This window comes from Taudactylus pleione, unplaced genomic scaffold (assembly GCF_031769625.1).
Source record: "Taudactylus pleione unplaced genomic scaffold, aTauple2 ptg000041l, whole genome shotgun sequence".
NCBI classification, from domain to species: domain Eukaryota; kingdom Metazoa; phylum Chordata; class Amphibia; order Anura; family Myobatrachidae; genus Taudactylus; species Taudactylus pleione.
This window is the reverse complement of record NW_028284443.1, coordinates 12,433,034-12,457,986: the sequence shown is the minus strand read 5'-3', so window position 1 is coordinate 12,457,986 and position 24,953 is coordinate 12,433,034. Positions and strand designations below refer to the sequence as shown.

The 24,953-nt window shown below is 45.7% G+C and overlaps 1 protein-coding gene across 1 annotated transcript in view; it reads left to right on the top strand.

Annotated features, from left to right (window-relative positions):
- Nucleotides 1-374: 374 nt before the first annotated feature.
- Nucleotides 375-24,953, top strand: part of LOC148537975 (ADP-ribosylation factor-like protein 8B-A) — a 40,909-nt gene continuing 16,330 nt past the window's right edge. Inside the window, exons 1-4 of the mRNA XM_088455980.1 lie at nucleotides 375-661; nucleotides 1,474-1,554; nucleotides 20,053-20,126; nucleotides 20,790-20,883. Coding sequence (XP_088312106.1) covers nucleotides 428-661; nucleotides 1,474-1,554; nucleotides 20,053-20,126; nucleotides 20,790-20,883 — 483 coding nt within the window. The 5' untranslated portion in view covers nucleotides 375-427. The remainder of the gene's footprint in view (nucleotides 662-1,473; nucleotides 1,555-20,052; nucleotides 20,127-20,789; nucleotides 20,884-24,953) is intronic.

The window sequence follows — 24,953 nt, the reverse complement described above, 5'->3', positions numbered from 1 at the left end:
TTGATGACATCAGAGTACAGAAACTGAAGGAGATTTAGCTGTAACCTATTGGGGTGCTATAGTGGCAATCGGACCTCACACCTCCCCCACACTGTACATATCAGCGCTGACATACGGTGACTTGTGATCCTATAGCCTTGCACAGAGTAAATAAAGGATAACTTGGGACCCTGCTAACAGCCACACAGAGAACAGGTGGGAACTAGGAGGACGCACAGGAACGAGAACCTCCACCACCTCCTCCCCGCCCGGTTGCTACTTGCCGCAGCCACATTGCCTGCAGAGCCCCGCCCACTGCCAGCGCCAGACGGAAAACTTCACATCATGTGATCCGGCAATCACGTGACAGAGTCTCGTGCCTCCCCGAGCTCCCAGCTCCCATTTCGCTGCAGCCAGTGGTGTCGGTGCGTGACGTCACACGGGTCATATGACTGGCGGCCGCCCGGGACTGTGTGCAGTAGCCGCTGGGTTCCGGGTGATAGAGAGGGCTCGTTTCCCCGCACAGCTCCGTATTCCGCGTCCCACCCACGGCTGCACCATGCTGGCCCTCATCAATAAGCTGCTGGACTGGTTCAAGTCTCTCTTCTGGAAGGAAGAGATGGAACTGACGCTGGTCGGTCTGCAGTACTCCGGGAAAACCACTTTCGTCAACGTCATAGCGGTAATAATACAAATAATTCTAAACCTGTCACCTCGTCAGCTGCCGTGGGCTGTCTGCCTCACACTAGTCTCTACCTATTATACATATAATCCCCTTATACCTGCACTGACAGCGTGCTTACGCCCAGATGTACCCACTTGGTGCTCTGCCTCCCCCTCTTCCCCCTCACTGTGTGACCAGCCGGTGCTCTGCCACCCCCTCTTCCCCCCTCACTGTGTGACCAGCCGGTGCTCTGCCACCCCCTCTTCCCCCCTCACTGTGTGACCAGCCGGTGCTCTGCCACCCCCTCTTCCCCCCCCCCTCACTGTGACCAGCCGGTGCTCTGCCACCCCCTCTTCCCCCCCCCCCCCCCTCACTGTGTGACCAGCCGGTGCTCTGCCACCCCTTCTTCCCCCCCCCCCTTCCTGTGTGCCCAGCTGGTGCTCTGCCACCCCCCCCCCCTTCCTGTGTGCCCAGCTGGTGCTCTGCCATCCCCCCCCCTTCCTGTGTGCCCAGCCGGTGGTCTGCCATCCAAAACACCCCTGTTGTGTGCCCAGCTAGGTCTGTGTCAGCAAATCCCCCCCCTCCCAGCCCCCTCTGCCAAGCTGGTTCTCTGCCAGCCCCTATCGATAATATATATTTTTTTTATTACCTTATGTGTGGTTTTTGTAGTTCACCACCTGTATTTTGATTTACTATGTTGTATGGAATGTTTCTTAAACTGCTTTCATGCCAGACCTTAAATTTACTTTTTTGTGCTTTTGCTCCTGGAGAAAACATCTGCGATTTAATGAGCTTTTGGTCATGTAAATAATTTTGCTCCTCTCTTGTAGTCTGGGCAGTTCACAGAAGACATGATACCTACTGTTGGCTTCAACATGAGAAAAGTTACAAAAGGCAATGTTACTATTAAGGTAATGAATTTTATCATGGTCTACTTTCATGTTTCAGTGTTAAAATCTGTTTCCAGTGTTTGTATTGGTGTGCGTGTGTCTTTTTTTGTTTTGTATAAATAAAATTATAAAACTAAATAACTGACATTTGTAGCATATTTTCGAAATTTTGTATGATTATTCATATTTATAACTGTATGCAACTGACTCATTTGCACCCGTATGTGTCAGTCCTGGAAGTACTGGTTGTTTGGGTGTCTATAGTGTTGAAAAGTCATATATGGGGCAGGTGCATAGTGGTGTTTCGGCTTTATACTTGACCGTCCATAATTTATATCTTTCTGTGTGACAGTGTGTTTGTGTAAAATGTGTGCGTTTAGAAATGTGATTGACATTACTGACAAAAATACATTTTACCAAGGGTATTTGATGGCTCCTAATCTTCTCAGACTAAGCAGGTCTTGCATCATGATTGCCTTGGTGATGTCATGATACATGACAATTGTGAAATGCAGACAACTGACTTCTGTGCAAAACACTTAGGGGTGTATTCAATTAAAAGCGAAAAGTCCGTTTCGGCGATACCTTTTCGCTGCTGATGTCATTTTTTGCTATTTTAATTTATCCCCGTATTCAATTTCAGCATTTTTTAGCCGGTGCGATAATGCAATGTAATAGGTGAAAAAGTTTTGCCTATGAATACCCGGCGGAAAAAACTGCAGAATTGGGGTTTTGGGGAGCAATGTTTCGGGAACCACCCTGTACCCTGATGCTAACTACGTCAAACGCAAAAAAAGAACTTTGAAAAAATGGGCGAAAAAATCAAAGTGGGGGTACAAAATAAAAAACAAGTGAAATAGCCTTTGGGGGTGTCGAAGTATGGGGGAGGTGTATTTTTGATTGCAGGTGCATTTTTGGTGCTTTTTAATGCTATACTTTAGCAACTTTAAAATATGCTTGCACCCATTTTCATGTACCCCAAATTTGATGGGAATACTTATTTCTTCTTTGGGGTCCACAGCCATTACGTTGGGGTATGAATCCCAGTCACCAAACAGTTAATACAAACGAGCTCTCTGCTCCCAGGATGCACCGGGTTTCCTCCTCATATACTCCACCTCCTGACTCAGGTAGCCAGTGCTTTCTGTTTGGTGTGTTCACCACATAGACAGTGACACTGCTTTAGCAGTCCTGCAGACGAGTAAAAAAAAAAGAGTTTTACTCTCTATCTCAGCGGGTGGTCTGAGCTGTCCTGGAAGCAGCCTCGCGCCTGATTGGAGGCGCACCGGCCACGCGCTGCAACTACCTCCTCCGGCGCCGCACCGCTAGCCACGGCAGGTCCTTGGCAGGGGATTTGGCAGGGGCTTTCTGGCCCTGGACCGCAACCGGATCAAGAGGATGGCAAGTAAGCAGGTGGTCGCGGCGGCCACTGACGCCGGGACCACGTGGCGGTCCGGCCTCCGGCGGTGAGACTGGCCGGAGGCGTGCTGCAGTCAGGAGGCATACGGCTTGTTCTCCTAGCCTAGACTGCCGGGATTTGATGTTCCTGACCAGCCGGGCCTTGTGGTGGTGGCGACCAGGTCAGTTTACCGGTCAGGTCCAAGCAGCATAGAGGAGGTACGCTTCCCCGGCGGCCCCTCCTCCAATCCACACGCTAGTTCAGTCCTCTGGCACAGTTGATTGTGGATTGTTCCTCCCAGCCTCCATATAGGGCAGCCAGAGTGTTTGTCAGTTGCTCTCTGAACGCTGCTCCTACAAGAGAGGATGCTGGGCAGTCTCCCTGTATACCTTGCCTACTGCTGGTCTAGGTTTTTACAGGGCTCTATCCTACCTAAGCTGAGGCTGATTATGGTAGTGAGAGCTTATATGCATACGGCTCGCAGAGTATTTATGCATGACATGTGATTGTTGTTTATGGATACTGTAATTCCTGTATACTGTCACTGTCTCTCCCCTTCCCTTGCTACAAGTGTGTGGGTTGAGCGTAGAAAGCAGCACATATACACTCAGAACTAGTGGCATAGTGTTATGTCTAAGGAGTCTGAGGGTCAGGTGGCGGGAGCCCTGTTGCTGATATCCTGTGTAGCCTGCAAGGCAGGTTTGTCCCCACAGGACTTTCTACAAAATGGGCTTTGTGGGAACTGTTTCAGACAGCCACCACACCAATTAAGTTTGCCTATTTCAGGCCCTGAGCCTCCTTGGGCATCATTTTCTCAGGTTATGGCTCAGGTGGTGGAACGGCTGGCTGCCCCGGTATCACCGGTTTGGGGTTTGCCTCAGCAGATGCATCCTATGCCCATGATGTGGCCGCCTTGGATGGACCCTGGTGCTGGTAAGGTTATGGCATAATCCTCGGGGTTTTTCAGCCTCAGGCTGTCAAGCGAAAGCAGCCTAAATCTAGGCGCCATGTACCGCCTTACATGGGTGAGTACTCGAGTGCCTCCTCCGAGGAGGAACAGGCACAGGACTTTTTGCAGGAGTCTAGCTCCGAGGAGGGTGATGATCATTTCCCAGTAGCCGATGTCCCTTTTCTGATAAGGGCTGTAAAATCGGTGTTAAATATCGAGGAAGGGGATCTTCCGCTTGGGAAAGCCCCCCTGTTCAAGCGCCAAAAAGTGGTTAAGGCAGAATTCCCAAAGTCTGAACATTTATCAGAACTTATGGAGGAAGCCTGGGTCCGTCCAGATAAGATAAGCCATTCTTCTAAAAGGATGGCGCTTCTATATCCTTTTCCAGCAGAGGACTGTGCCAAGTGGGAGAATCCACCATCAGTTGATGCGCATGTGGCACAGCTGATTAAACGTACCACTTTGCTAATCCCAGCAGTTTTGCTGAAGGAAACCACGGATAGGAGACTTGTCTCAAATCAATTTTTTCGCTGGCAGGAACGGCCACCCGCCCAGCTATGGCCAATGCCTGGGTAGCAAGAGCTGTTGAGGAGTGGGCCAAAACTCTAACGGAGTCTTTGCCTCTAAGGAGCAACTGGATATGATCTCCTTTATTAGAGAAGGGGCCTCTTATTTGTGTGATGCCGACTTAGATGCAGGGATCCTTTCCTCTAAAGTTTCAGCTGAGTCCGTGGTGGCACGTAGGATCCTCTGGTTGAAGGATTGGAGGGCAGATGTCTGGTCCAAAAAGGCCCTAGAATTCCTTCCATTCACAGGAGGTGTGCTCTTTGGTCCAGAACTGGACAAATTTGTATCCTCCATGGCAGCCTCAAAGACTGCAGGTTTACCATCAGCAACCTCGTCTAAATTGAGGAGGGCGTCCTTTTGGGGGTTTCGCCCACAGGGCAAGGCCAAAGGTCAGCCTTCAGCGAGATTTCCACCAAGAAAGGCAGGACCCAGGAAGCCCTGGCAGAACAAACGTCCAGGATAAACCAGTGGCCTGATGGGACGGGCCTCCCCCTGGGGGATCCCAGGGTGGGGGGTCGACTGCTTCGGTTCTCAGAGCCCTGGCACCTCACGACGGAGGATGCCTGGGTTCGGGGAGTTGTTTCCCGAGGGTACGCCCTGACGTTTTGGAGGACTACTCCTCTAAGGTTCTTTTGTGTAAACCCGCAGGTGGGTTCAGAAAGAGCTTTGACCTTTCAGAAGGCTATTCTTGCCTTACTAGCATCAGAAGTAGTGATTCCGGTGCCAGAGAACCAGTTCTGAGAGGGGTTTTACTCCAATCTGTTCTTGGTTCTGAAACCGAATGGTTCATACCGGCCTACTCTAAATCTGAGAGAGCTCAACAAATTTGTTCGAGCCCCCGGGTTCAGGATGGAAACATTGTGATCGATTGTGTTGGCAATGGAACAGGGGGACTATATGGTGTCCCTAGACATACAAGATGCCTACCTTCACATCCCAATCACACAGGCTCATCAAAAGTTTCTTCGTTTTGCGGTAGGGGAGGAACATTTTCAGTTCCAGGCCCTGCCGTTTGGCCTGTCCACAGCCCCTCAGGTATTCACCAAGGTGATGGCATGCCTCAGGCGCCAAGGCGTCAGGATTTTGCCTTACTTGGACGATTTCCTGTTGCTGGGTCAGTCCCCACAGCAGTTACAGGATCATTTGAGGCTGACAGTATCATGTCTGTACAGTCACGGCTGGATCATAAACTGGTAAAAGTCGTCACCCTGTCCGGTACAACAGATGTGTCATTTGGGAGCGAGATTGGACTCCGTGGTGCAGAGAATATATCTGCTGGAGGAGAAGATTCTTGCTCTACAATCACGAATACGCAGGTTGCTTCGCAACAGGCAAATATCCTTTCTAGTAGCCATGCAGGTCCTGGGGTCGATGGTGGCCACCTTCAGGATGGTGGAATACGCTCAGTTCCACTCCAGACCACTGCAGCAATTCATTCTGTCTCGCTGGAACAAGGATCATCGCACGATCAGGTCCCAGCTGCTGCATCTCTATCCAGAGGTACGATTGTCCCTGACCTGGTGGTTGCAGACAAAGCATCTCAGACAGGGTCGCCCCTTTTGGGTGTCGGATTGGACATTAGTCAAAACCGACGTCAGTCTTCAAGGTTGGGGGGCGATGACGGGGTCACACACTTTCCAAGGAAAGTGGTCAGGGACGGAAAGCCGGCTACCGATAAATATCCTGGAACTAAGAGCTATATTCAAAGCTTTAGTGCAGGCTCAGGAAATCTTAAAGGGCAGGTCGGTGCAGATACAGTAGGACAATCACACCGCGGTCGCCTACCTATATAATCAAGGGGGCACAAGGAGTCGGGTCGCCTTGGCAGAGGTATCAAGAATCCTGGTATGGGCAGAGACTCATCTGCCCACGATATCTGCCGTGTTCATTCCAAGAATCCTGAATTGGGAGGCCGATTTTCTCAGTCGGCAAGAGATGATAAATGCAGGGGAATGGGCCCTACATCCACAGGTTTTCGGAACCTTGTGGACAGGTGGGGTCTACCAGAAATAGATCTGATGGCATCAAGAAGGAACAACAAGGTTCCCAGGTACGGATCCTGGACAAGAGATCCGAGAGCCGAGTTTGTAGACGCACTGACAGTAAAGTTGCATTACAAGCTGGTATATGTTTCCCCCATTTGCTCTTCTGCCCGAGTGGTCAGAAAGATCAAACAAGAGGGCAGCACCATCATATTAATAGCTCCGGCGTGGCCGAGACTGCACTGGTTCACAGATCTACGGTCTCTCTCCATAGACACTCCATGGCCTCTGCCATTGAGACCGGATCTGTTGCTACAGGGTCCCTGCTGGTACCTGGATCTTCATTGGCTATCTTTGACGGCATGGCTCTTGAGGCCTCCGTCTTGAGGGAAAAGGGGTTTTCCGAGTCTGTTATACGGTCGATGCTGAAGGCACGGAAACCATCCTCAGTCCGTATATATTATAGGGTTTGGCATACTTTCTTTCAGTGGTATGAACTGAAAGGGTATGATCCACATAAATTCCTGATAACCAGAGTGCTGGATTTTCTTCAAAGCGGTCTGGAAAAAGGGCTATGCCTGGCCTCTTTAAGGGTACAGGTGTCAGCTCTTTCAGTCTGGTTCCAACATAAAATTGCTCTGAGACCGGATATAAAGACCTTTTTTCAGGGGATGTTGAGGATTCAGCCTCCCTTCGTTTCCCCGGTTGTTCCGTGGGACTTGACTCTAGTTCTGAAGGTTTTACAGGCTCCTCCATTCGAGCCTTTGAATTCAATAGATATCAAGTGGCTAACAGCAAAGACTGTATTCCTCCTTGCTATGGCATCTGCACGTAGAGTGTCGGATTTAGCTGCGCTTTCCTTCCGGGAGCCGTTCTTGATATTTCATCAAGATAGAGCAGTACTACGTACTAAGGGAGGGTTACCTTCTGAAAGTGGTGTTAAAATTTCATATTTAATGAAGAAATAGTAGTTCCAGCATTTCAGGGCACAAGTCTCTCACAAGGTGAGGCTTCCCTGGATTTGGTCCGTGTGTTGAGAATTTGTTAAACGCACGAGCAAATGGAGGAAGTCCAATTCACTTTTTGTGCTTTATGGTTGTCATAAGCATGGCTGGCCAGCCAATAAACAGACACTGGCCAGGTGGATTCGCATGGCAATGTCATTGGCTTATACACAGGCTGGTATGCGTGTGCCGGATTCAGTGACGGCACATTCTACTAGGGCGGTGGGTCCATCATGGGCGGCCCGCCGGGGTGCTTCTGCTGAGCAATTATGTAAAGCAGCCACCTGGTCTTCCATCCATACCTTTTGTCAAATTTTATGCCTTTGACACTTTTGCCTCTCAGGATGCCTCCTTCGGGCGTAGGATTCTCCTCTCTTCCGAGAGTCAGGAGCATCCCCGCTAGTAGGGTTAGTGCTTTGGGATATCCCCAACGTAATGGCTGTGGACCCCATGGACCCTGAAGAAGAAAATAAGAGTTATGGTATAACATAGCTTTTGTTAACTTTTTTCTTCGGGGTCCACAGTACACCCACCCAGACGCACCTGTAGTTCTGGGGGAGGTTTTCCATAGTTTCTTCTCTTGAGAGTCTGGACTCGTAAGTATGGGTCTTTTCTTTCTTACCCTTTGTTTGTCTCTGCCTGCTTGACCTTGGTAACGAACTGGCTACCTGAGGCAGGAGGTGGGGTATATGAGGAGGAAACCCGGTGCATCCTGGGAGCAGAGCGTTTTTGTATTAACTGTTTGGTGACCGGGATTCATACCCCAACGTAATGGCTGTGGACCCCATGGACCTCGAAGAAAAAGTTAACAAAGGTATGTTATACCATAACTCTTATTTTTCCCTCCAAAAAGTTGCAAAATGCAATTCTTCACCACTTGCTGAAAGACGCTAGATAGCGCCTATTGAGACCATTTAAAAACCCCAAATACCTTAGCAATGCTATTCAGAGGTATCCATAGTTATCTCCCATGTCAGAGCATCTTTTGGGGGGTGTGAGTCTGATTTTCCCCAAAACTGACACAACTTTTCTTCGTATTCCCCGGGTCCTGTTTATTCACATTTGCAGTTGAATACGCGGGGATGCGCTCGATACTTTTTCACTGGCAAAACCAGCGATGACGGCAAAAAGTCCGGCAACGGACTTTTCGCTTCTAATTGAATACGGCCCTTAGTCTTTAGTCAGTGCATTATATATGACTGAATGGAGCAAAATACTTTAGAGGTGCAAGCATCTTGATATGTTTAGAGTTAATTTGGACTAATACTACATTGCATCACTAATTGTCACTTCAGTTGACGAAACCTGTTCAAACTAGGATTAATAGTTTCCTCCACTACTGCTTCTCAGTGCTGCAGTCATTATTCTGATTCTGACCAGGGCCATATGTGTCAGGTGTTTGCATAGGATTTCGTCAGGTGTTCAAGTTTCTTCTCACAGGCCAAAAGATGTATCATCTGGTGATTTATAAGGGAAGACTGGCATTGTTATGTGCGCTGATACTGCTTCTCCCTATGTATTAATGTGGGGTTGGGTGTAAAGTAGCAGGGCGCTATGATACTACGCCAATGTGCCCAGCAATGTATGAATGGTCAGTGGCACTGACCGTACCTGCAGCTGTTGTTGCCCTATCACCACAGCAGGGACAGCATGCCCAGTGGAGCCGGCCTGAGGTAAGACACAGCTGCTGATGCGCTGTGGACTCTGGCATGGAGCTCTGGAGGGGGTAGTTTTAAAAAAAAGAAAAAATATATATAAAATTTATTTTGTAAGCACTTCATCTATTTCCAGTTTTTACAAGAAATTTAGAAGTTTAGGTTTTAAAAAGTTTTTTTGGGGGGGGATATTTCACAGTTTATCAACTAGTATTTTCTGTGGATTCAGTCCTACATGACTTGTTTCCTCCCTATTCAGTGTGCACATTTTCAGAGCTCTGAGTAATCTTTCAGTACTTAGTCATATGATTGTAATCTTGAGTCATGTGTATTGCTTAATAGATGTCTGCTGCAGCATCTAGTTCATCTAATATAAGGTTTAATCACCAATACCCTTTTCCTAAACATACAATTGGGTTTTAGAGGATTATGGGGCATATATATCAAGCCTTGGAGAGCGAGATAAAGTACCACCCAATCAGCTCTTAATTGTTGTTCAAACACAGCCTGTAAAATGACAGTTAAGAGCTGATTGGTTGATACTTTGAGCTGATTTTGGTCAAAATAATAAAATAATTTTCCCGAAAACATACAGGTCTGCGAGCTTATCGCGGGCCCTATGTGTTTTCGCCGTTTAGGTGGTGAAAAAACGGCACTTATTATGGATTATTTTTCAGGATACATCAGGTAAGTGCCGGTGTTGGGCGGCACGTCGGGGCTAAAAGGATAACCCCGCCACAATCAATTAGCAGCGCTACTTTAGTGCTGCTAATTGGATACCCCTCTTTCTCTTTCTTTCCCTCTCCAAGGCTTAAAACATCTAGCCCTATGATACTATATGGCTAAGGTGACTGCTCAATTAAAACATTTAAACAGCAGTTCCAATATAACTAGAGTATTCCTTGAGAATTTACCTGTCCATTGTAAACTCTTTTGATAGTTTATTTGAGAAATTTTGTACAAATGTGCCATTTCTGAAGACAGAAGGAGCAAGGCTGTGAATTACATTTTCTGAGGAGAATTGGGACTAATTTCTTTTAAAGTCACAGAAAAAATAGCTATCCTTCACATCCTGGCTTCAATTGATGGGGAGCAAGAGGCATAGAAAATGGTCATTATAGCATCCTTCTATGCTGAGCTGGTAGTCCTGCTATTGCATCTGGTCTATTTCACACACACCGGTTTTGACCGGCCGGCAAAAAGAGTGTACTAATTTCAGTGAACTATGTAAATAGATGGGTCTTTTCATACTGCACGGCACGGTCGCTGTGTTAAAGCCGGGAATATCCACTGACAAGGACGACTGCCATGTCCGTGCCGTTGCTGCAAGTCTGTGAAGTACATATTGTTATGTTTGCTTTCACACACCGGATATTCTGAGCTTGTACTCTCCCACATCTCCATCTTTCCCAAGTGTTGTGGTACCTGAGTGGCAACTTTGACATAGATACTGAGAGGCTATCATTAGTAGAAACCAGACCAGTTTTATGGGACAAAACACAAGATATTTTATAAAGATAGAAATGCCACTCGAAAGGCATCGCAAGAGGTTTGCTTTGAATTGAAAGAAGATTTCAATGTTTTGGAGGCAACCATAAAGATGTATATGGTTAGCACTTTTATTTGGAGTACTGTTCTCACTATGATGCATAAACTAGTATTCTCTTTGAATAAAGTTGCAGCACATGCCTACTACATTAAGTAAACCAACAGCAACATTAAAAACATCTCACAGCCGTTGCATGTGAAAGGCACTGATTGCCAGCAAAAAACCTGCTGGCTTTGGCTGTTTTTTTGCCTGCCAGCCGGTCAAAACCGGTGTGTGTGAAATAGCCCTTTTATGTCTGGTGTTTACCAAAGTGTTTTTTTTACATGTTGCCTTGCTTCAGCCATATTAAGTGTGTGTGTGTGTGTTTATTCCCTCTGTCCTTCTTTCCCACTGTACAATCTAAGGATTTAACCTAGAAGTTGTGAATGCCTGTTATTTATATAGTGCACACACATTTTGCTGCGCTGTACAGAGACTATTTTAGTCATTCGCATTAATCCCTGCCCCTAATAGCGTTTACAACATACAAGGGTGGTTCAATAAGTAAGGTAACAATACATCTCGCATGTGTAATGTTCTTTCATTCTAATTTCCTGACAGGCCAGAGCAGGTAGACCACTGCTTCCCTTCATGGCCATTAGACTGCACCTCATATCAGTCATACTGTCCCAACATCAGTTGTAAGATGGTGGGGCTGGCGGAAACGCAGGCACACGTTGAGGTGCGTAGTGTGATCAGATTTCTTCCTCTAAAGGGCACATCAGCAGCTGAAATTCATTGGCAACTTGTCGAGGTGTATGGTAAAAACGTAATGTCATGGTAACAGGTTTGGGTTTGTTGCAAGATGAGCACTAATGCAGTCAATTAAACTTTGGTGTATTATGTGACACTGGAGACCGAGCAAGCATCCATCATCTTGTGATGCGCATCGTTCCCACCTTCAAGGAAATTCAAAACCACTCTATCAGCAAAGAAGTTCTTGGTTACTGTGTTTTAGGACCACAAGGGAGTACTTCTTGTTGATTTCCTCACCACGATACTGTGAATGCTGGCCGCTATTGTGAAATATTGAGCCGGTTGCGGAAGGCAATTTGTCGAATACGTCCTGGGTTGCTGCTAACAGGCACCGTATTGCCGTGCGATAACACCAGGCCACACTTGGTCAAGAGCACATGTGATTTGTTATGGTGCCACCTGGGTGGAAGGTTATTCACAACCAATGGTGAACTACAGCAAGCCATCATGTCCTGGCTTCAGGCGCTTAACACTGATGTCTTCTATGCGAGATAGATGCCTTGGTGTAGCGTTGAAACAAAAAAAACTGCAAATCGTACAGAATAGCACACGTCATCTTTCTAGATGTTCCAGTCCCTTGTATAAAAATAGTTTATTCCTTGCTTGGACAACACATTCAATTGATATTTCCAATTGAAAAATCAATGTCTCTTCAGGCAAGAAGAAGCTACAGTAGGGCTCAAATAGGATAATGTTTTTGCAGTTTTCCTAGCCCCCACCTCCTTATTTCTGTTTTTTCTTTGCCCTTCTATTGACTTGGAAATTACAACTGTATTCAAACTTGTTCTTGTGTGAAAAATATTTTTTTACAGCATAATATTTCAAGCACTTCAACTGTAGTTAGAATGGGTTCATCATACAGGGTGCTTGATGGACTGAAGAACTAACGCACTTTTTACTAACATCTCATGCTAAAAATTCTCTTTGCAATTCTCCAAATGTTATAGCATATATGATTGGTCAAGATATTATCTCAGAAATGTATGCTAGATTTTAAGGAATTATCTGTACTTTATTTTATGGTGTCTAGCTTTGTTAATCTTCTGTCTGTCTCTTTATCTATTTAAGTCCTCTGCAAAACCTACAACTATGACTTGTAGTTTGAACATACTGCTGACTTAATCAAAAAGTAGAATTGGGCCATTCCATGACATGTCCCATACGTGACACTGTAACAAAATTTGTAGCTGTGTATCTCACGTTTTCAACATAGAAAATCTTATCTTGTTAACCTTTTCTCATTTGTTTTCTTAAAAAAAAACAAACAAACATACACAGGCTCTTAATACAAATAGTTGAGCTGAATTATGAAATAGAAGTTTTCTTTTTGTCCTGTACGTGACATGGAATTGCCAAATTAATGAGAATAAAATATTCTAAAACAAACTGGGGATTTATTGTACAACCCCTCTCCCTTCCCTAATTATGCTAACTGCACACTGTAGTAATATATTTGCTTTTGACCTGTTTGTACCTAAGTAAGTTATGGTTAGAAGTATTCCCCCCCCCCCCCCCCGAACCCTACCTACCCCCCTTTAAATAATCCAAGTGTATGTTTGTGTATGGTTACGAAAAGTGGGCTCGCACAGGACAATAGCTAATCATGTAAAATTCTGTAAAGGAATCAAGCACCCTAGATAATCTTACATTAAGCAACACATTGTGTATACATGTTAATGCAAAAAATGGAGATGTCACATAATGGTTAAATAATCCTATATAACTATAGGTGTGTTTCAACAAGACAGCTAGGAAGAAAATCCCTTTTTTTTTAAGTGATTTTTACAAATGAAACCCAATTAATTTAATTTAATATGGATTCCATTGTGCAGAAGGTCTTTGGTGATGTTAGACAGTAGGAAACTGACTTCTTTTTACATCAGGCTGATCAAACAGTAAAGAGAGGCATATATTTTTTATGTTCCTTCTTGAAATCTGGCCCAGTGTTTCATTGTATCGGAGAAAGAGTAATAAACAAAGTATAATCCATTTTCAAACCTTAGCAAGCACTTGGACTTCCCAGCTCGGATGTAGTCAGCATCCTGGCGCACAGGATGCCGTCTGTCTAAATACCAGTGCCGGGATCACAACAGCGTCTGGATTCCAGCACCATATCCTGGGAAGGCTTAGGGTAGGGGTTAGTGGTAGTATACTTACCTGCCACTGTCGGTATTCTAACCAGCGGCATCCCGACTGCCGGGAACATATACCCAACCCTCCCAGCCTGTATGTTTTACTCAGACTCTGTAAAGCAAACGTCTGTGCACAAGTCTGTTCTTTTTTCATCCATCTGGGGAATGCCATTACTTCTGGGTTATGCATAGTGAGGTGTTGGCACTAACTATTTGAAACTGGCTCCCACCCCCTATATAACCCCTCCCCTTCCACCATAAGCTCAGTCTGTTTTTACTGCCTCAGAGTAAAGCACTAGCTAGGTCCTAACTTTTAGTTGGGTTTAATTTGTTTATTTTGCTGTTGTGGTTTGGGTGCTTAGTTCCTGGCGACATGCACTAGCAGAGTGGGCGTTAGAATAGAGGTTTCTGTGAACCCTGTATCCCACTTTAAAGAGAGCCCCTGGGAGAATCACCAAACTACATAGTGGGTATTTCTCCATACCAGACACACGTCCTGAGGGGGCAGCTGGCAAAAGAGAAGGTAAGCTTTATACATGTTATATGTAAAAGATCTTGTTGCCTGTATGTACTGCTTCCCGGCACAACACTTTTAAGCAGGGTGGCCGGGTATGTTATTTTTTTCACATCACTGCACTGTAGGGCCGGCTGCTTGCACATCACCCGCCGCTTTCAGGACCCCGCCGGTTCTATTGGAGGATTGCCAGAGGGGATTACAGAGCGGCTTTGTGGGAGAGAGGCTGCACGTGCGGGCGTGTCGTTGGTGAAGACATCATTTTGGGCAGTGGTTAACATACTAGTCTCCTGATGGAAACACCTGAGGCTAGTATAACGCCAGGTGTCCTAAGTGAAGCAGAATGCTGACTACATGCCTGACCACACCTCCCCCAGGTATTTTGATTTTCTGCAGCTCATGTGGCTTCATAGCCACGCACAAACAGCTGTTGAGAGCGGCTGGAGTTCTGCTTGGAGGAGACTCACTGCAGATACAGGGGGATGGCTTGTACTAACAGATTAACAGTTAACTGGGATTATTACTTTTAGGGTATTAACTTGGTGATCTATGTTGGGTTTTTAATATTGTGTGATATATATGTGTGTGTCTGTGCTTCTGTATTTACTGCACTGTTTCTCAGGAACGTAGGCAGTAACATACAGGTGTATATTAAAGATTTTTTTTGTCTTTGTTTTTTCCAAAGACTATGGACTTCTAGGAGTCCAGGGTTTTTGCATTTAACAGATGGGTGAATTAGTCTTAATTAGCCCCTCTTTGGATTTTTCTATTCAATCAGTGGTACTCCTTTTTTTTTTTTTTTTCCCAGAGGAATTTAGATAGCAATCTGTATTGGTTAGACTTGTCTGGCTTATCCATACAGAAAGAGAAAGACCAGACAAGACAAGGGTTCCAAAAAATAAAAAAACTAGATCAGTCACCTTTTTATACTTTGTATGAAATGTGAGAAAAAATTGCCAAAAGGTACTGACCCAGGGTCGCTCTGTGCTGGTTTTTAACAGGGGGATTAATTACTGGGAGGTTCGGCTGAACAGCCGGTGATGGCTGATTGGGCCAGGTCTATGGTTGAGGCCATAGGTGAATTATACCACTCTCGGGCAAATTATATGATACCCTGTGTTCAAACTCCTAATTTGGCTGATCTCTCGGTAGAGGCCAGACGGGCATAGGATATGGCACGATGTCTCGTTCAGATGGCAACGTCCTTAAATAAAATCGTAGCATCAGCAGGGGCCACAGCCACTAAGATGTTCGGGTCATTCCTCAGTGAATTTTTCTGGAAAAGAGGCTTCAGCTACCTCTTCCCACGGAGAAGGGGAATTTGCTTATGACTGGGAGGGTGACTCCCATTCTGATTCAGGAGTTCTAATTTTTTAGTATTTCGCAGTCATAATTAAAAGATATTTTAACTATATACAATAAGTTATATTTTATTTGGTCTTTGTGCACCACAATATACAATAACTAGTTCAGCTTCTTTAAAACGTAAGAAGAAACAAGTATCGGTTTTCCATGAATTTTCTAATTTTGTGGAACTATTAAAAGAAGCCTGGATAAAACCTGATGACAAATGTCATGTTATGAAAAAAATGTAAGCATCTTTATCCTTTTTCAGAAGAGGATACTAAGCTTTGGGAAATTCCACCCATGGTGGATGCTCCTATTGCTAGGTAGGTCAGGAATACTGTTATTCCCACAAAAGTCTGTAACTCCTAAAGATCCTATGGATAAGAAGAATGAGGCTGTACTTAAATCTATATTCACTTTGTCAGGAGTCTCGTGCACCCAATTCTGGCCAGTGCCTGGATGATAAAGGCTATCAGACCCTGGATGAACAAGATGATTACTGGATTTCAATCAGGGGATTTGTCTGATGCTAGCTCTTTAGCTGATCAGATTTTGGAAGCTCAAACCTATATAGGTGATGCTGTAATAGATACTATTCGGGTACAGTCTCATATTTCGGCTTTGGCCATTTCCACCAGGCGATATCTATGGCTTATAACATGGAAGGCAGACATGGAATCGAAGCATGCTTTAGAGGCACTGTATTTTGAGGGAGGTTTTTTTTATTCAGTCCAGAATTAACGAAAATTATTTCTCCAGTCGCAGGAGGAAAAAGTCCTTACCTTCCTGTAACAACACCAAAACCAAAATCCCCATAGGTCTTGGTCCTTTCGAACTCCAGGCAGGGAAGCATTCAGGCCTTCCGGGGTGTACCTAGGGGTCCCTGAAGAGGGACATTTAGGGGACGTGCTGTCCCCGTCACCAGTCTCCATGCTGCTTGGCCAGCATGTCAATCCACATGACTGTCACAGGACTAGGACCTGTCCGCTGGTGGGGGGCCACTTACTCAAATGGAAACTTGGATTCAGTCCAATCTGGACTTTTGGGCAAATCAAATAGTAACCAGGGGTTACAGTTTAGATTTGGAGGGTTCTGTTCCAGAAAGATAAATTTCCACTTCTCTCCCCCATGCATGGTGGCACAAAGGCAGCTCTCATACAGGCAATTTCTGTGCTTTCCGTTTCCGGAGTAATTGTTCTGGTACTACAGCAAGGCCTGGGGTTCTACTCCAGTCTATTCTTGGTAGATAATACAGACCTGGTCGTTTCATCCCATTCTCAACCCCAGGGGGTTAAATGCTTATCTCCATTTGGAACAATTCAAGATGGAGTCCATAAGGTCAGTCATTTGTTCCATGGAGGAAGAGGAATTTCTGGCCTTCATAGCTTCTGGCCCCCCATGCAGTGGGGCATTGGCATTTTTAGTTCCAACCTCTGCTATTCAGTTTGGCCACCGCTCCCAGAGTCTTTACAAAGGTTATGGCAAACTACTCAGGAGTGGGCGGATAAATTTGTTGGCTTATCTGAACGATTTGTTGCTAAGTGCATCCTCAATAACCCTATTGCAACAACAACATCTTCAGATTACCTTAAGCATGCTCCAGAGATTCAGATGGAATTTAATTTGATTTGGGAAAGTTGATAATCCATCTCAGGGGATGGTATTTTTGGGTCTTCTCTTCGACACAGTGTCAGAATTTTTCTTCCGCAGGCAAAGATTCAGGATCTTCAATCCAAAATAAGGACCATTTCACAGATGTCTCATATCTCAGTCCAGAAAATGGAAAGGCAAAGAATTGTATATTGTGGTGCACAAAGACCAAATAAAATATAACTTATTGTTTATATTAAAATATAGTCTAAGAATGACTGCGAAATAATACTAAAAAATTATGTGAATAAAGAAGGAAATGGTGATTAAAAACTGCTGTGCAGGGATGCCGCTGTCTGTCTCAATTATTATTTATTGTATCTGAGATTAATATTGCACCTTCTAATAGGGGTGACGTATGTTACAGAGGATGTTCACAATGTAATATTCTATCCACTAATACTGGGATACTATCAAAGTGGATGGTAATTAAATTACCAACATAGAGAGATCTGTTATATAAAATCCTATGTTGGTAATTTAATTACCATCCACTTTGATAGTATCCCAGTATTAGTGGATAGAATATTACATTGTGAACATCCTCTGTAACATACGTCATCCCTATTAGAAGGTGCAATATTAATCTTGGATACAATATATAATAATTGAGACAGACAGCGATATCCCTGCACACAGCAGTTTTTAATCACTCTTTCCTTATTCACATTTATTGGTATTTCGCAGTCATTCTTAGACTATATTTTAATATAAACAATAAGTTATATTTTATTTGGTCTTTGTGCACCACCATATACAATTATTTGTCTTTCCATTTTCTATATTTGAATTTATTGTGAAGTGGTAGCACCCCCTTGCCACATACATACACATACACATACACATACACACACACACACACACACTTATTTCCTATAAGAAGGCATTAGGGGCTATATAGATATAATCTATACCTTGTGCAGTTTTGTTTTTTTGTTTTTTTTCTTTATGGATCATATCTGACCTCAGGGCTATGCAGCTACTGGGAAAAATGGTGGCTTCATTCGAAGCCGTTCCTTTCCCCAGATTTCATGCTTGTCCACTGCAAAACCAATTGCTTCATTGATGGGTGAAGCCAGACGTTTGATTTAAACAGGCAGATGTTTAGACCCAGCAGTCGCTCCGGTGGTGGCTACAGGATGCAAATCTAAATAGGGGTTGCCAATTGTCAGTAATTAGACCATTGTCACCACAGATACCAGCCTAACAGATTGGGGGGCGGTGGTTCTAGACAGGCACGTACAGGGTCTTTGGTCCATCCAGGAAGCTTCTCTTTACATCAATGTACTAGAGTTAATGGCAATTCAGTATGCATAGGTTCAGGTCCAGTTCTAAGGAGCCTACCAGTGCGAATACAGTCAGACATTGCCACGGCAGTTGCTTATATAAACCAGCAGGGTGGCACACCCAGCTGGCAAGCATTGAGGGAGGTTTCTCACATCCTTCATTGGGCAGAAAACTGGGTTCCAGCTATTTCGGCAATTTACATTCCAGGAGTGGACAACTAGGGGGCGGACATAAGTCGCCACAGTGTGCATCCAGGGGAATGAGAATGACACCAGGAAGTTTTTGCAGAAATAGTTTCCAGATGGGGATCTCCAGACATGGATCTAATGGCTTCTCGTCTCAACAAGAATCTTCCAAGGTGCGGATTTCTATCCTGGGATCCTCAGGCATCTCTGGTGGATGCCATGACAGCACCTTGGGTGTTCCACCTGGGTTACATCTTTCCTCCTCTGGTAATGTTACCAAGGGTACTTTAGTGGATTCAATCGGTTGCATGGCTGGTCATTCTGGTGGCTCCAGACTGGCCACGTCATTGGTATGCAATTCTTCGGACCATGTTGGTAGACGTTCCGTATCGTTTGCCCCTCCGTCCAGATCTGTTACCTAAGGGTCCATACCGTTGCCCTGTTTGGCTTTGACGGCATGGTTCTTGAAGCCAATATTTTGAGGGCCAAAGTGTCTTCAGAATCAGTGGTGAAAACGATGATACAGGCTCGCAAACCAGTTACTTCCCAGATTTATTATAGGATATGGAAGATACATATTTCTTGGTGTGAATTACACAAGTTCAAACCTGGAAAGGTTCCGAGTATCTTGTCTAGTCTTTTCTGCAAGAGGAGTTGGTTAATGGTCTTAGTTTGTCCTCTCTTAAGGGACAGATTCCCTCCCTATAGATCCTGTTTCAGAGAAAATTGGCCTCCATTTCTGAAGTTCAGACCTCTTGCAGGGGGTTCTTTGTGGAAAGAAAAAGAAAAAAAAAAAGGAAAAGGATTGTCTTTGTTAGGCGCACTATAGAAATTTGATATATAAAATATAACCTTTTATTAATTAAAATTGTGTACTGTTCCAGTGAAATATGAAAAGCAGTAATTCATATTAAAGATAACATGGTAATATAATTTGTAAAGTAAACAGATTTTAATTTCTGATATGCTATAATATTGTAGGTAAATATTACCTTATATTGTGGGATGAGGGTGTTTCCTCTTATTGATGAATGCACTTGCACACAATTAAGGGGGGGGGGGGAGTGGAGTATCAATTGATCATTACCACAATTGTATCTCAATTCAGTAACTACATATGATCGTGTACTGCTAATAATATATGTAGTAACTGAATTGGGAAACAATTGTGGTAACAGCAGAGGCCAGGATCACTGGAAAAGAGGATAAGCAGGGAGGAGGGCATAAAGGACAAATTACAAATCTAGAAACCTACATTAATGACTATATGAAGGGTTTTTAACAAAGGTCATGGCCAACGAAAAGGAGGATCTAAGAAGTAGTATGACTTCTTTCTAATAGTAATGAAGTTACGCAATAGGCTGAACTTGGATAATGCTTCCGAAGTATTGGAAGTACCATCTAAAATTGTAATAGTCTATAAAATAACTTCCAGAATGGATGCTTGTTAATTTAACAATCTTTTTTTAATTTTTTTTTTTTTCTCTCTCTCTCTCCAATGCAGGTTTGGGATATTGGTGGGCAGCCAAGATTTCGTAGTATGTGGGAACGCTACTGTAGAGGTGTTAATGCAGTTGTGTAAGTTCATAGTGCCTGCAATTATTAATTTGTATCCTCAGGCTTCATATATAGAGGCACAATTGTTCTTTGCTGTATTTTCCCCACAAAAATCTTAAAGGTTGTGTTTGTTTTGTTGGAATTTACCAACCGAAGTTGCCAGGACACTGGCTCCGATGAGAGCCCATTCCGCCGATTAGTAAGAAATAAAGTGGTCGCATATGGGTGGCTACTCTGCATTTTTTTTTAAATTTTTTTATTTATTTTTTTTTGCTTTTCATCAGCGCATGTACAATGCAAAAACAACGTAATGAACATTGGGATTCCCTCCAGCCCACTGGAGAGCAAATGCAAAATTCCTCTGTCGCGTGGCTGACTCATTGAAGGTAATGGGCTAATGCCATCTGAAGATAGCATTGGCCCATTCATGCAAGACCTGGAAAGCTACACTTAGCAGATTTTGTTAAATACCGTCCCCCCTAGAAAAGAATGGGAACAGCTGTTACAATCAATCAACACCAATTATGCTCTTAAATATACGGAAACAGCAGCTTACTCATTATATTAATTTTTTAAGGGCAGAATTATTTGTTAAATAGGCCCCCTTAATGATTAAATTTACATTGGTATTCAAATGCATGAGGAAACTGACTTTGCAATGAAATGATTTGTTTCTCTTTCCAGGTACATGGTAGATGCAGCAGACTTGGATAAAGTGGAAGCATCTAAATATGAATTGCACAGTTTGCTAGACAAGCCACAATTGCATGGAATCCCAGTAAGTATAGGATGGTTGTGTGTTTTGTCGATTTCTTGTGTGTAAACTCTATAGTCACCAAAGTATAGAATTTAACACCACACTATTATCATTGTAAATATTTTGTACAGATGATAGGTGGTGGGATGTAGTTATGAGACCGACTGCTGTTATGCCGTTATTCTCAATACCGACAGGGATAATAGACGTCGAAATACAGACGCCTATCTTAATCCCGACGCCAGAACACCGGATGACGCTGTCGGGATCTTATCCCTTCGGGTTGCTGGCGTCGGGATATGAGCTGGCGGCTATTCAGCCCCTGGGACTTCATACCCATCCCATAGCTGGCTAATGGGTGTATTTTACAATGTTTTTAATAAGGCTGTTTTAAATCCTGTGGCCAGAACCACCTACAAGCGGTACATCTCACTTTCCACACATTTTTACTGTTTTGCTTAATAAAGCAAGCCTCACTTCTGGGCTGCAGTAAGTCCATTAGCATAAGGTCACCCTACTCACTCTTGAAATAAACTAGAATGTTGTCCAACTAGGATTTCTTTATGAAAGAGACACGGGTTAATTCTATTCCATGCGAAGGCTGCGAATTATCATTGCAACAGCGTTATAACGCCGGTAACTGCACCTCACGTCACACCCTTCACGTCCCACTCCGAGCCTGAATTTTGCTCTGAGCCCTATGGGGCTGCAAGCACTTTTAGGCGAATGCAATCTGCCGTTGCACCTACGGGTACATCATGTACAATTGGACTGCCCCCATAGAATTGGCAATGATTTATTTGTTTTCTTCGGGTAAAAAAAATAATACTGCTAAACTCACATTTTCTAAAATCTCAACCTATTACATTTGGCCCCTGATTGGTCGGCTAGAAATGTTATTACCAGCCCCAGAGCTAGGCAGCCTTGACTAATTATCACTACATTGAGAAACTGGGTGTTCTCCCCCGATATATAACAAATTAAGTTAACAAATAGTCCCGATTGTATAACCTAGAACTGTTGGCAGACTGGCTGTTCTACTGTTGTGGAACTACAAATATCAGACTGCCTGTTTTGTATACAAAATCTTCTTCTTCATCCACAAACTGGGAAGCCACATGTTCTGTGTGTCGAATGGTTAAACTGAATGATTAGAGCAGCAGGAGGTTTTGCTTCGAACAAGAGAACACTTTCTCTTACATGACAAGTTGAGCCTGACAAGAATAGGGAAGTGGGCTGTAGTCACACCATAATTTTATCTGGGCTTCCTAACTCATTGCATGGAGACTGCTGTCTGGCCCATGTATCCTATAGTAAACCTATGCTACATAGCAAAATGTACTTTCTACTTCAGGGTCCATAGGGTATCCACAGGATACCTTGGGGTATAGGTGTGACGTCAGTCATCGGGCACCATAGAGTTAAGCTTTCAGCCTCCCAGGATGCACTAGGGTCCCCCTCCTATACCACGCCCCCGAGCCAAGACACCTCAGTTTCGTTTGGTGCCCGGCCGGAGTCGGGTGCACCTGTTGGAGTGGGGGCTAGAAGAGCCCCTGAAGCTTTTTCTTCATGCAGCTGTGGCTGCACATCTGGATGAACAGCATGGACAGTCAGTCCTGACGTCCATGCTGTCTTCCCTACACCCCCGCCGGTACCAGAACGCCGGTACCGATCCGGGGATGCTGGTGAGCATCTGGGGTCACAGCTAGCGGTGACCCCAGATGTTCCAGACCATGGCCGGATTCAAGGGGGACAGCAGGTAAGCAGCGGGGTCCCGCGGTGGGTCCCCGCTGTTACATGGTCCAGAGTCCCCAGGCAGGGGGCTCCCTGGGGACTGGCTGCAGCGTGGAGCCAGGTACTGAACCTGCGCTTCCACTACCCCCTGGGACAGCGGACCGCAGCAGAGCGGTAGCGCTGCGGGGTCCCGGGGGTTAAATGCATGCCAGGGGAGCGCGCCTTCCCTGTCTCACAGCCGGCGCCTCCCCCGCTGCACACAGCCCTCTCTGCACACTGCCGACTGGTCCTGTAGCAGCGCTCCTCCCCCAGGCCAGCCTCCTCTCTGCTCCTCGGCGGCCATCTTTCCAACGCATGGTGAACGCTGCTGGAAGCGCTGGACGGAAGCATCGTGGTCTGGGTCCCCCCGCATACCTCTCCTCCGATTTGGGTCAGGTCTGTGTATGCTGCGCTGTGTCCTAACAGGCCCTGTGTCTGCGTAGTTGAGTGATCAGCGCTGTTAGTGCAGGAATTGATTTTTCTTTGCATTGTATGCGACTATGCTAGCGCTGCTGCCTGTAACTTTTCTTCTAACTGTCAGCTTTATTACTGTCCCTGTCCTTTCTGCTAAGCCCTTGCGGTGCGGTGCTGCAGGGTGGTCTCTCGCCTATTTAATATATAATTGGTGAGAGGGGTCACATACTTGGTGCCATCATGTCTAAGTGATTTTCCTCTCCGCCTACAGTGTACTACGTGTAAAGTACCGTTAGCAGAGGGGGAGGGTAGCGCGGAGGGCCTCTGCCGGCAGTGTTTGTCTATGGCGCGGCCTATTACGGTTACAGCACCGGTACAGGAGCCGCCCTGGGCTTGTTTCGCTCAGGCGCTTACAACCTTAGTGGGCCAGTTAGCTCCGCAGTCCGCGTTTACGCCCATGGGTTTGTCCCAGCAGTCAGTGGTGTCGTCACCCATGCAGGGTTTCCCACGACAATTGGTGGTACCCCACAGTCTCCCTATTTCCCCGCTCCCGGTTTCTCAGGAGCCGGCGTGGGTTAACTCCCTTACGAGTTCTGTACAGCACTTGTCGGATGTGTTGCAAGGGGAGTCTCTGATGCGGCCACATAAACGGCCGGTGGCGTCTCTGTCGGCTCCTTATGAGGATGACGAGGGGACGTCTGATGATGGGGAGATTCTGGATCCTTACGATCAGGAACCTCTCCATATTAAGGACGCTGACGCAAAGTCCAAGGTATATATTCCTGGACTTATTCGGGCAGTCCGCACACCCTTGGTGATTGAGGACGAAGTTCCCCCAGCGGCTAAATCCAAGTATGCCTTTTTTAAAGATGTGAAGGGCGATGCCACAGTCTTTCCTCTTTCGGGTCAGTTAGTGGACCATTTAGAGGAGGCGTGGAAACAGCCTGGCAAAAGATACCAGCCGCAGAGGCGCCTGGCAGTGGCTTATCCGTTCGCGGATAATTATTTTGCTAAGTGGGAATCCCCTCCACAGGTGGATTCTCACGTGACCCGTCTTGTCCGTAGTGCCACATTGCCGATGCCATCCATGTCCTCCTTTAAGGAATCTACGGACCGCAAGGTGGAGATCTGCCTGAAGTCCGCTTATTCCCTTGCAGGGGGGGCAGCACGGCCGGCTATGGCTACTTGCTGGGTTGCCAGAGCGATGGAGCGCTGGGCGGATTCATTAGAGGCGTCTTTTGATTCCGACTGTCCGGCCGAACTGGCGGAGTTGATTGGTAATCTCCGTGATTCGGCCACTTATATCAACGAGGCGGCCTTGGACATTAGTACTCTGGTATCTAGAATTTCTTCAGCAGCGGTGGCTGCTCGTCGCACCTTGTGGCTGCGATCCTGGAAGGCGGACGCAGATTCCAAGAAGGGTTTGGAGGCGTTGCCATTTACCGGAGAAGTTCTCTTCAGTCCGGATCTGGACAAGATTGTGGCCACGCTGGCGGCAGCCAAATCTGCTTGTCTCCCGTCGGCCGCTGCTCCTTCTGGTTCTGGACCATCGTCCTTTCGGTCTTATAGGGCCCAGGGCAGGCCCAAACCACAGTCTTTTCCTCGACAGGCTGGCCCTAAGAAATCGGCCAAGCCCCGGAAGCAGGCATGGAGTACCAGACGTCCGGCCCCTAAGCCAGATGACAAGCCTGCGGCCTGACGGTCCGGGCCTCCCTTTGGGGGATCCCAAAGTGGGAGGCCGCCTGCTGCAGTTCGCCCAGTGTTGGTCGGTCACTACGACAGACACTTGGGTTCTCGAGGTGGTCTCCCACGGGTACGCCCTCTTTCCGGCACAGACCCCGGCTCGATTTTTCACCACGGGTCTACCAGGCCTGGCGACAGCACCACGTGTGTTCACCAAGGTG